Source organism: Mus caroli, unplaced genomic scaffold (assembly GCF_978045245.1).
Source record: "Mus caroli unplaced genomic scaffold, Mus_caroli_1 scaffold_13, whole genome shotgun sequence".
In the NCBI taxonomy this organism is placed as follows: domain Eukaryota; kingdom Metazoa; phylum Chordata; class Mammalia; order Rodentia; family Muridae; genus Mus; species Mus caroli.
Genome location: NW_028227268.1, coordinates 22,082,329 through 22,094,217, shown reverse-complemented (window position 1 = coordinate 22,094,217; position 11,889 = coordinate 22,082,329). Strand labels below are relative to the sequence as shown.

General features: G+C 49.3%; 1 protein-coding gene across 1 annotated transcript; it reads right to left on the bottom strand.

Moving 5' to 3' along the window:
• Positions 1–5,963: 5,963 nt before the first annotated feature.
• Positions 5,964–9,338, bottom strand: LOC110306304 (keratin, type I cuticular Ha6). Its single transcript, XM_021178468.2, has 7 exons — positions 8,880–9,338; positions 8,174–8,256; positions 7,791–7,947; positions 7,130–7,291; positions 6,911–7,036; positions 6,543–6,763; positions 5,964–6,177 (listed from the first exon to the last, which is right to left on the bottom strand). The coding sequence occupies exons 1-7, from the start codon at positions 9,336–9,338 to the stop codon at positions 5,964–5,966; spliced, it is 1,422 nt and encodes a 473-aa protein (XP_021034127.1).
• Positions 9,339–11,889: the final 2,551 nt, after the last annotated feature.

The window sequence follows — 11,889 nt, the reverse complement described above, 5'->3', positions numbered from 1 at the left end:
GGCCACAGCAGCCCAGATGTAAGCAGTAGAGCTCTGAGAGCAGACGTCCCAACACAGAGAAACGGCTCCCTAGCCCGACTTTATACTTCTGCCCCAGTGGGCGTTGGTTGGCCCTTACAAAGTGTTTTCTCCTCGTTAAAGTTAATTCCACTTTCTATCAAAACCTCTCATTAGTCTGTTCTTTAGCTTCCCGTGAACATAGCCTGGCCTCGTAAAACAGAAGCCCCGTTGGACGAGTGGGCCTCATAGCCCTACATCCTGGGAAGACCCAGTCTGCAGTAGTTCTTCAAAGGGGCCTGTCATCAGAACCCAGACCTCAGCCTCCTTGTTAAGCAGGTGTGGGAATCTCCTGTCTTGCCTTCTCCAGCCTTGTCTCCTTTGATGGACAGCCGGGGGTAGGGAGGGGTGGAACAGGCAAGCCTGAAGGTGGCTAGAAGGTGGGGGGTCTTGTCGCTGGAGCAAACATAAAAGGCTCTTGAATAGGCCCAGAAGATATAGTCATGCTTACGAATTGTTTCAGGTTCCTCTGGGCTGCTGTGGTTTTAATGTGGCACGAGGAACCTTTTGTCCTGGACAAAATGGGACATTAGTAACCCTCAACGCAACAGAGTCTTGACAGGCACACCCCTACTTCCTTGCTAGGAGCTCTCTTCTGGTTGCATAGCTTCAGATCTAGCCAAAATAACTCAAAGGGGGTTCCTGGTGACAGCTAGAGCCATGTTTAGGAGAACATGTCTTTTCCAGCCCAAGCAGAGATGGAGAAGACTTTGCTCCCAGTTGCTTGCACTGGTGGAGGAAAAGGTGAGCATCTGATTCACACATCTCCACAGCAGGTACAAGGAAGCTCAGCCTCATCGGCTCCTCTCGACAGTGGACACTGGCTAACCCAGTGCCAAGAACATTTGATGAGCTATCTGACTAGTCCAGTATGTAGACAAGAGAGACCTAGAACCAGGGCTGAGGAGAGATGTCTATGGGAATGGAATGGCACCAGGTGAGAGCCTTTGTATGGGACCTGTCTTCTGAGATGTTCTGCAGTTTGGAGTTCGGGTACTCTTCTAAGAACACCCACTACTACCTTCCTTTTAGGAAGCCACAATGAGCTGTTAGGAACCAGCCGTGATCCTGGCGTAGCGCTCAGCACCTTCCCCCCGTGCCATCTACAGACCTGAGCTCGTAGCTCCCACCCTGGAGGTGAAGCTTTCAAAGCTTGGATATAAAAATAAGAACTTGCTTAGCGCCTCCAGGTAGCTGGCACAACCTGGAGTTCTGTCCCAGGCTGCAAGATAGGATGGAGTCTGTGAAAAACAGAACAGAGAGAAGTGACGTAGAATACACAAGAAGATCCTAGGAAGAACAGCCTGACCTCATGGTGACATCTGAAGTCATGGGTTCAAAACTCCATCCCACCATGAACCATCTGACTTTGCCTCTCAGGGTGTCCTTCTGTTTCGTCCTCTGTGGTGAGAACTCAGCCTGCACCCTGCATTGCTTTAAGCATTAAGTGAGCCTTGAAGAAGCCCAAACAGCAATTGTTCATGGCAAGGTCTCCTAGTGACAGCTACCAGTCCCTCCACAACTGTAGTCTTGTTGAACTGGAACGCCACAATGCCTAGCAGCTGTCATCGGGGAGTGGGGACAGATTCTAAGCACACGGTTCACTGTCCTGTGGGCCAGGTGCACAGATTTGGAAGCCTGTGCTAGAGAACTCCCATGATTCACTACACCGGTTCCACACCCGTGGGATCCGGTGTGATCAGCTCTACCCAGCATAATCCTAGCGTGCCAATGGCTACCTCAGCCTCTCCTCCCTGGAACTGCATGCCTCAGTGCAAAGATGCAGCTGAGCTGAGAGCCTGGTCGAACCTCCTGTTATGTTTGTATTTCCCACCCATCCCCCTCCTAAGGCACAGCCTCCTGGGTATGTTCTTCAGGCTCATCAGGGCCGCTCTGAAGCCATGTGGCCTGGAGAAGTCACAGCAAAAAGGCCTGGGAATTCCATGCTATCTGCTTGACCTCCGGAGGTCACATGGCTTCCCTGGTGGGGCATTACCCCTGAGCAGCCCAGATAGGGACCAAGTGCTGTTGGCAGCTTTGGATACTCTGCCAAATCACCTCATTAATGGCAATAGCAGCAGGGCCCCCCATCACCCACTGAGCACTCAGAACCTGTGCTCCATCTTTCTACACATCTCTCTCTCTCAGTATTTGCAACACCCTCCTAAGACATGAGATCAGTAAACCAATAACCCTACTGGATAGGTGAGTTCTTGCATTACTTTAGGAGCCTGCCCAAAGTCACCCGGCCAAGGAATAGCAGAGGTGACTGAAATTCTCTTGTCCAAAATGTACAGTCCCCTCAATTAAACATGCGCACACACACACACACCACCTACACGGTGCATCAACAGAGGGTGCCAACTTCCACAGGAAGCCAGTGTTTGGGGCAGTGAATACTTTATGCAAGGTCCACACAGGCTCTGCCAGGAAACTACTGCCCTGCTCTTTCAGGGACTCCAGCCCTCAAACCTGTCCCACTGCCTCTGGGGGGTTCAGTCCCAGCTATTCTTTCTCACTGGGGCTCACATTCCCCTCCAGTTCTGCTGTGCTCACCCAACACTTAGAAGCAATGGCAGAGACCGGAAGAGAATCCCTTTGTTCTCTATGAACTGTTGCCCTCTGTCTTGTGTTTCTCCCCCTCTCTCCATCTCCCCACGGGACTGGACTTGCCCTGGGGGCTAACAATGTCCAAAACACTGCTGTGCTTCTAGATGTCTCAGAGTGAGCATGAGTGAGTGAGTGTGTGAGTGTGTGTGTTTGTGTGTATGAGAGAGAGTGAGTATGAGTATGTGTGGGTGAGTGTGCGAGTGTGAGTGTTTGAGTGTGAGTGTGTGTGGGCGAGTGGATTGTGTTACATAAAGAAATAAAGGGTTTTGAGAAGAGAGCATAGAATTAAGAAAGAAGAGAAGGAAGAATGATTGAGTAGGAGAAGAGACAAAGGCACCCTTCTGCTTGTCCCAGCCTTAGAGATAAGGAGGGAGAAGCCCCAAGACAGGAACCAACAGCACCTGCCCCAACAAGCCAGGTCCCCTAGCAGAAAACAGAAGCCATCTGCTCAAGGGAGACAGGCCCCGTGAGCCAACTCAAAGGTGTGGCTGAAAATCATGATAAGATGCCCTTAGATAATTTTATTTTTTAAAAAAAACAAGTAATATTTTAGTGCTATGAGATAGCTTATGAATTGTGCTGCTCCATTTTTTCCCTTAGGATTCTTTTTAAAAATAAAATAAAGCTGCCCAGAACCCCATATCAGCAAGAACTAACATTGTCTAGCAAGCATCCTAATAGCCTTCCCATCTCCATACTCTATCCAGAGGTACTCCTTGCTGTCCCAAGAACATGGCACAGACATACTCAGCCACATTCTAAACTACCTTCTACCTTCTCTCCTTTTTCTGCCCATCCTTGAAGGCTTCTACCAAATCTGAACCTTCCCTGAACCCTCCCTGATCACCCCAACACTCCACAAGCTTTCCCCATGCTCACAACTCAAAGCCCTACCCTGCCCTGGCTCTTGCTATCACAGGGTTCAGCCGGGGAATAAGAGAAGGAGGGTTTCAGCTGGATGGTTGACTCATAGAAGCCATGCCTGATGTCCACAGTTGATGCAACTAATTTCCACACCCCTGCTCCTCCCCAACTGAGCCCTGGTGTGCATTAGCACAGGATTTGCTGGATGGTCCTCATGCATTCGTTTCTAGTTTATTCACTGAAGCATGAGTATCTATGAATGAGGACCAGATAGTGTATCTAGAAAGCAGAGAATAAACTGACCACCTCGAACGTAAGTGTATCACCTCGTCCCTCTCCTGATGTCATGGAGAGAGCAATGGGAGAGGAGTCAAAACATCTGGGGAGTCCTAGGACTTCCAGGTGCTGTGCAGTGTTGCATTGCAGTCTGTCCATCAAAGGCCACAGTTAAGGGTGTGTGGGTGAGGCTGAGCATAGGAGGGGTTCCTTCACCAAGTGCTTTGAAGGATTTAGTAAGAATTGAAGCAATGCTCCATAAACAAACCAAATGCTCCCAATCACACAGGGCTGTTTGAGTGTAGCCCAAAGACTCTTCCTTTTTATTCAAACTCTGGCAAGCACCACATTTTGAGTGCTGAGCACACGATGTCCCATCAGAGAGTTCCCGGAGGCTCCAACTCACAGAAAAACTGTCAAGACTAAAGGAATCCCTGGGCAAGCCTGGGCACATGCCATAGAGTGGCAGAGTAACCCCAACCAAACGCTTCAGTCTGCCTGTGAACATCTCCTAGGTTGCTTCTTCTGAACCTCTGGCTTCCTCGTGTTTGGCTTAGTCACCAAATGATGGTGGCTTTGGCAGTGCTCTTGGCACCAAGAGGCCAGAGACCACAGCAGAAGAGCTGGGTATGCCAGGACTCAACCTCTCACTGCTCTGTGGTCTGGAGTAAGTCCCTGTTGGATTTGTGTTCTGAACTGAAAGTGGGTAAGAAGGCAGAGAGGCCAGCATGAGATAGACTTCTGACTTCTCATAGGCCCTGCTTCTGTGATCGTCGGGTGTCCAGAGCCTGGCCCAATTTAACTCCACCCACAGATCAGCACAGCTCAGTCGGGAGAATCCAAGCACCCTGAGCTCCACTTCACATAGCATAATAGCTATCTCATACACAGCACTATCCCTGCTATTTATGCATCCTGCAAGCGAAATATGGAAATTCATCGCTGCCAGTCACCACACAGGCCAATGAGCAGACATGAGAATCAAATGTATATTGTACTTTATTAGGAGAGATGGTGATCTGGAAAGGTAATAGGTTAACATTGCTTCTAAGAAAATACTGCCTTTTGTTTTATCTACAGCCAGAAACTTCACAGGACATGGGACTGGGTGAGAGAACAAAGGCTGTCAATCACTGGTGCATAGGGTCACCTCTCTGGTTAGACGGTCAGATGCATTCCTGAGACTTGTGATGTCCGTGCCGATACCATCCCTGTAATTGTCCCTCATTCTATAAATGTCTGTGCTCAAGGACTTCCTGAAATGCTAAGTCTAATGAGCATCCACCATCTGAGCTGGGGGTTGCTAGAGCAGACAGACCATCAACAAGGCATCCATGCTAAGCTCCTAACATCTGTGTACTGACTCCATTCTACAATACGGAGTACAAATGTATCTTTATAATACAGAACTTTAAAGTGCCCCTATCTGTCCCTCTAAGGTCCTCTAACATTCCCACACCCCCATGTTAGGGACACAGATTTGCCTGACTCCTGTCTTCACCTCCCAGTTCACCCCAACTCCTCTCCATGGTGTAGTTGGCTCACACTGGGTTAGCAGAGATTGGTCCTCTCTAGTTGGCCCTGGGACTCATCTCTATTTGGGCTGACCTATGTTGGAAATCAGGGAGAGAGGATCTGGGCAAGGGAGATGGTAGGAAGGAATAAGAAGTGACCACTGATCCCATCAGGACGGCTGAAGAAGGCTGGGATGAGAGCCTTTATATTTTCCTTGGCTATTTTAGGGTAGATGCCTACAGGGAAGGCTAACCAGGGAGTCTTGGCCAGCAGCACCCTCCAAGATTGAGATGGAAGTCAATGACCAGAACCTGAAGCATCTCCAGTACTAAAAAATTTTGATCACTCTGCAACTTTACTGTATCCCATGCCCAAACACCCCAGGACACTAACCATTCGAGAACCAACAGAATCATTCAGGGTCAGATTTGCTATGCCAAGAGAACACTTTATTGGGAATATTTCCAGGGGAACCTGGTTTTGCATGGCGTAAAAAGCACAGTTAAGACCAGAAACAATAGATGAATTTGAGTAGAAAAACCTGCTAAGCAAGGAGGGCCCTAGAGAAGTGCAAGATCATTTAGCTGCCAAGAGCCACAAGGTGTCCTCCTTCCTGTGGCCTAGGCCCCTCTGGTGGCTGCTCACATTGCCCGGGGCAACACGTGCTCCCTGGAGGAGATGACTCTTCCATCCCTGATCTCCTCGGTGATGGTACGGATCTGGGTGCTGACTTGAGGAGCTGGGGTGCAGGGCCCAGCTGGGGTGCAGGGCCCAGCTGGAGTGCAGGTTGTAGAAGGGATATAAGGCACTCTTACAGCAGGCTTGCATTCCGTGGAACAAGGGTGGGCAGGAAGCCTGAAGAAATGAAATCACACAGCATGTACTTGGCATTGGAGCATTAGGCCAATGGGGGAGGGGTGTCCTGCAGGACAGTAGCAATGACAGTCAGTGGTATCAGAGCATTTCAATGATTCTGAGACCTCAAAGATTGGAGATTGGGTCTGCAGGAAGGAAGACTAGGAGCTTCCGCCAAAACATGGCCAAAGATGGGCTTGTACCTTGGCTTATCTTGCCCCCTTGAGCATTACCAGAGACCTGGATCAGAACGCAATTTCAATGGCACTAGTTCAACTACCTTCATCTTTGTAAGAGCCGCTCAGCTCTGAAAGTGTGTCAAGCCCTTCTCTCAGTCCAGCTCCAGGGTTCCCAGGATCACTCACTTGCAGTCCTCCCCATCCAGCAGGCGACGGTAGGTGGCAATCTCTGACTCCAGCCGGGCCTTGACATCCAGTAACACCTGATACTCATGGTTCTGCCTCTCCAGGTCGCAACGAATCTCAGCCAGCTGGGACTCCACGTTGGTGATCAGACACTGCATCTGGCCCAGCTGGGAGCTGTAGCGGGCCTCTGTCTCAGCCAGGGTAGATTCCAGAGAATTCCTCTAAAATGGGGAGGAAAAACTATTGATGGGAAGGAATCCCACCCTAAATACCCTGGCATCCACACACAGTTGTGGTTTGGCCCTGTGATAGCATATGACCAGCACACTGGTAAGTCGGAGAGCCTTTAATGGGCAGAGACCACCCACCATGCTCTGTTGAGCCTGCAGCTCGATCTCCAGGGCGTTGACTGTGCGCCTCAGCTCAATGATCTCTGTCTGGCAGCACTGCAGCTGCTCTGAGCTGGATACCACCTGTTGGTTCAGCTCCTCGGTCTACAGAGAAGGAGAGAATGAAGAACAGGGACAGACCTAGTCCCCTTCCTTTATCCCACCCCACAGCCTGTAGTCCTGGATCGTCAGCCTCACCTGAGTGTTGAACCAAGCCTCCACGTCTCTACGGTTATTCTCCACCAGAGTCTCATACTGGCATCGCATGTCATCCAGTATCTTGTTGAGATCCACTGGGGGAGCAGCATCCACCTCCACATTCAGTCGGTCCCCAAGCTGGGAACGGAGGGCATTGACCTCCTGCAGTGGCCAAGTAAGATAGCATGAGGCTGTGGAAAGGTTCCTGTGGCTTGGTAGGTTCAATGACCTGGATTCTAAACTCTCATCCCTCTCTTAGGTACCATGAGATAAAAGAGCTGACCTCTTTGAACATGCCCCCCGCCCCCCACACACACACACACACTCCATTGGACTATCTATACTAACCCCTACTGAGGATTTGGGGGATGACTCAGCACCAAGCAAATAGAATTATTATCAGACACCATAATCCAAACAGAGTTGCACCATCATGGGTGAGGGTATACTCTCTGTGTGACTGTAGGCAAATGACTTCACATCTTTATGACTATCTTCCCAGCTGTAAAATGGAGCTTACGATTGGAGCTAACTCTTAGAATCATGGTGAAGGTGAGACAGATATAAAGTGTTTCACATCCTGCCATACAATAAGCCCAAGGGCCAGCAGGGATTCCTCAGCGGGATGGGAACCCCAGGGATCACATGGCAGTAACCTCACCTCTTCATGGTTCCTCTTGAGACACAGCAGCTCCTCCTTCAGGGACTCAACCTGTGCCTCCAGGTCAGCCTTACACAAGGTCAGCTCATCCAAGATCCGGCGTAGACCATTGATGTCAGCCTCTACCAGCTGCCGCAGGGACAACTCCGTCTCATACCTACACACACAGAACCCTGCCAAGTCTGTGGCCAGGGAAGCCCTGTGCCATAGCTAACTTGGAGTCAGAAGCACAGTGGCCCTTTCTCATGTCCCAGGAGGGACCCAGGGCCTCTGCTATGTCTTCCCATTTACAATTGTATCTGGCTTTATTCCCTCCTCATCAGCTCCCAAAGGTAGGAGTCAGATTTGACACAGATCAAATATCTCCTGTTTGGGCTACTCACTTGGTCCGGAAGTCATCAGCAGCCAGCTTGGCATTGTCAATTTGTAATATCAGCCTGGCATTCTCAGACTTGGTCAGAAGGATCTGAAAAACAAGAGGTTTTTTCCTGAACTGGGAAAGACCCAGAATGTGATGTGTATGGGGTGGGGAAGCCAGCTCACAGATGCCTCTAAAATCAGGCAAAGTCTCCCATATCCAGGCATGGAGGGAGATCAGGGCCTAGGAGGGACACCACACCACTGGCCCATCAGTCCTGGTTTCTGTAGCTTCCGAGCCAGCCCAGTAGGCTATATCAGGGTGAAGCAGACCTGGTAACTGGTTCTGGATCCCACGTTCAAGTTATACGATCTTGGGCAAGTTGCTAAGCCTCTCAAAATTCAACCTTCTTATGTTAGATGGATATAGCAATACCCATATCTCCAGGATGAAGAATAAGTAAGCCAAGAAGGTGTCAGATACAGTACTACACCAAGTAGAGACAACGGATAGGATCCTTCCATCCCTAAGCTAAGATGATGAAGCAAATAGAATGGCTGGTAACAGAGTACACAGACCACCAGGGAAGCCTGGGTCCCCAGGGAACCAAGTCCCAGAGAGTAGAGCTCTCCTTCCAGAATTCTCTGTAAGCTTCAGTTCCATCTGGCTGAGTCTTAGAACGGAAAGCTTCCTGGAGGTGTCTGGCCAGCTGTAAGGACCTGGCCTATTACCTTCTGCTGCAACTCCTCGGCAGTCTTGAAGTAGGACTGGTAGTCCGGGCAGATGTATGGGATCTGACACTCGTACCACTCTCGGATGCGGCACTCCAGCTGTGCGTTCTCCTGCTCCAGCTGCCGCACCTTCTCCAGGTAGTTGGCCAGTCGGTCGTTCAAGATCTGCATGGTTGCCTTCTCATTGCCATTGAAGGCGCCATCGCAGAACCATCCCCCACTCCCAGCAAAACCAGAGGAGTGGCACCCAGAGGACAGGTAGGAGCCTGGCAAGCAGCTCCCAGGGCCAGAGAAGCCTGTCCTGAAGGAGGACATGGACCCCACAGTGCCAACCAAACTGGGAGCCCTGCAGGAACCCATGGAATGGATGGAAGATATCCGAGAGAAGCTCCCTGCAGTGCCACAGAGGCCCTTGGCAGACCCAGCAGAGAAGGTCGGGGTGCAGATCTGGGTGGCCATGATGCTATCGAGGAAGGTTGCTGAATAGGTAGGATCCCAGGTTGTGGATTCTCCAGGCCTCCCTGGGGTGCTTATATACAATCTTCATGGGGTGTTGGCATGTTCTTAGTCCTTAGCTCTTGGGAAAGCCCTGTCCGATCCCAGAAAGCCCATCTCATTACAGTGTCATTTTTGCCATCCATCAGAATTTCTTTCCTTGTAAAAGAAAAAAAAATGTTGAATTGGGTTTGCTAAGTCAGGACTTTCAGCTGTCGTCATTTCCTAGCAGACTGAATTTTATTGCCACTTCAAAGAGTCTTTGCCCAAGACCTCATAAACTGGGAGTGGCCTTGCATATGACATTTGGTTTCTGTCCTCCCTATCCATTCTACCCATCCCCACTCCCACAGCTGTTCATCTGAGCCTGGGCCACTAGAGCAACAAAAAGGGAGTGAAGGATTCACAATGGAATATGATTCCACCATAAAGAAAAAATAAAAATATAGATTTTGCAGGAAAATAAATGAAACTGGAAAGCATTGTGTTGAGTGGGGAAGCTGACAAATGCCGTGTGTTCTCTACCATATAGGGATCCTAGCATCTCACTTTTTACACCTGAGTGTTTATGTCAGAGTGTGTGTAGAGGTCAGACAAGGAAGCCCTAAAAGAGACTTTAAAGGGTGAAGAGGGTTATAAAATGTGTGGTATGAATATAGAAAGGTCAAAGTGGGGTACAAAGGTTAAGTGAGGATGGGGTCAGAAAGATGGGGGAAGGAAGGAGTAGGGAGCAGAATCAAGCAAAACGAATAAATATCTATTTACATAAATACATCCCACCAGGAAGGAACCTGATACCACTTAAGCTAATTTTAAAGAGTAAAATAAGGGTCAGCAAGATGGCCTGGCAGGCTGAAGTGCTTGCCTGATGACCTGGGTTTGATCCCTGGATCCCAAAAAAGAAGAAAAGACTTCATTTATGCAGGATGTCCTCTGACCTCCTCACATACACACACAACACACACACACTGTAGCATGGGCATGTCGGCACTACACACACCTATCATGAACACATGCACACAAGAAGAAGGAGGAGAGGAGGAGGAGGAGGAGAAGATTAAGAAGAAGAATTTTCAGAATAGAAGTTTAAAGAGAGTGTGCTAGGCCCGTGGTATGCCTTAGTGAGTACGGGGGCTTTCAGCCAAGCCTGGTGAGCTCAAATCCCTCCCCAGGCCCACGTGGCAGAAGGAAAGGATCCACTACAACAAAAAGTTTCCCTTGGATCTTCACACATGTACCAGGTTTGCATGTACCCGTGTACACACATACACACAAAATAAGTAAATATAGTTTTTAGATTTTAAATTAAGAAACTTGGAAGAGAAGGAGATGAGGTTGTGGACCTGTGGTGTTCAGTGTTGTAACCCTTCCAGTTTGAATCACAACAATTGTGGGACATGGTTGACCATGACCAGGAAACTTCAACCCACTGTGGTCCATTGCTTACAAGCTCACTCATTGTAATCAAGGGTGAGTGGTCATACTTAAATCTGAAACCAGGGCTCTTAGACCCCCCCCAACTCAGGGTACCTAGAATTTAGAGACAAGAGATAAACATTCAAATCCTGGCTCTGCCAATCATTTTCCCTATGACACTGAGTATGTTACATTTCTGAGATGCCCGGTGGCCTGGTGGGAGCAGTGGAGATCATTATGCTGTTTCAACTGCCACACAGATACCAGGAGGACCCAAAGACACCTACAGATGGGCTTTGAAAGCCACTACATGCTTTTGAAATGCTGGTTAGTCAAAAAGACAGTCTTTGGTGGTGATTTCTAGTAAGAACAGCAAAGGTTCATGGGTATAAACACTCTACTGGAGTTCCTGAGGTCTCTGTTCTCCCGAGGCACAGTTATGGTGACAGTGGAGGGAGGAGGTACCCCATAACCAATCCTTCAGACAGTTCATGAGCTTTTCTTTATGGAATCTACCTGTCTGGAGTCATGGGCAGGGCTGGAAGCCTGCTTCCCTTGTGGTCTTTGTCTTCCCTGAATCTAAACCATTTAGACCTTCCTGGTCACTGACCACATCCCAGATATGACCAATGGCAGAGAAAGCATAAAAAGAACAAAACCAAATACTACCAGACTCTTGAACAAATCATGAGAGGAGACTCTGAAAATTGTGAGCCAAGGACAAATAAGGTTCTTCTCCCTCAAACCCTGGACTTTCCCAAGTATCAGAGATGACCCTGCTTGCTCTTCCCCTATAGAGTCATTTTGCAAAGCTGGCGTTTATGGAAGCATTTATGTGCTTCTGAAGCTCTGGTTCTCAACCTCTTAAAACACTTTATACGCTTCTCCCTGAGATTACTCAAGGCGGGTGATTGGCTGTGGGGAACACGCCCAGGATGGTAGACATCTCCACAGTGCCTGAGAGCAGCTCCACGCAGCTCTTCCTCAGAAAGAGCAGGGGCTAATCAGCCTCTGCCCCCACTGTTCTAGGTAGCCCACCAACAGCTTCCTCATGGCTGCCTATCTCCCAGCTCTCCTGCGAGGCTAAGACTCCCCTATC

Coding starts and splice junctions, on each gene's coding strand:
- LOC110306304 (XM_021178468.2), bottom strand. CDS start 9,338: ATGGCCACCCAGATCTGCACCCCGACCTTCTCTGCTGGGTCTGCCAAG. Junction 7,292..7,790: donor TCAAGAGGAACCATGAAGAG/GTGAGGTTACTG, acceptor TGGCCACTGCAG/GAGGTCAATGCCCTCCGTTC. Junction 6,764..6,910: donor TGCAGGCTCAACAGAGCATG/GTGGGTGGTCTC, acceptor TCCCCATTTTAG/AGGAATTCTCTGGAATCTAC.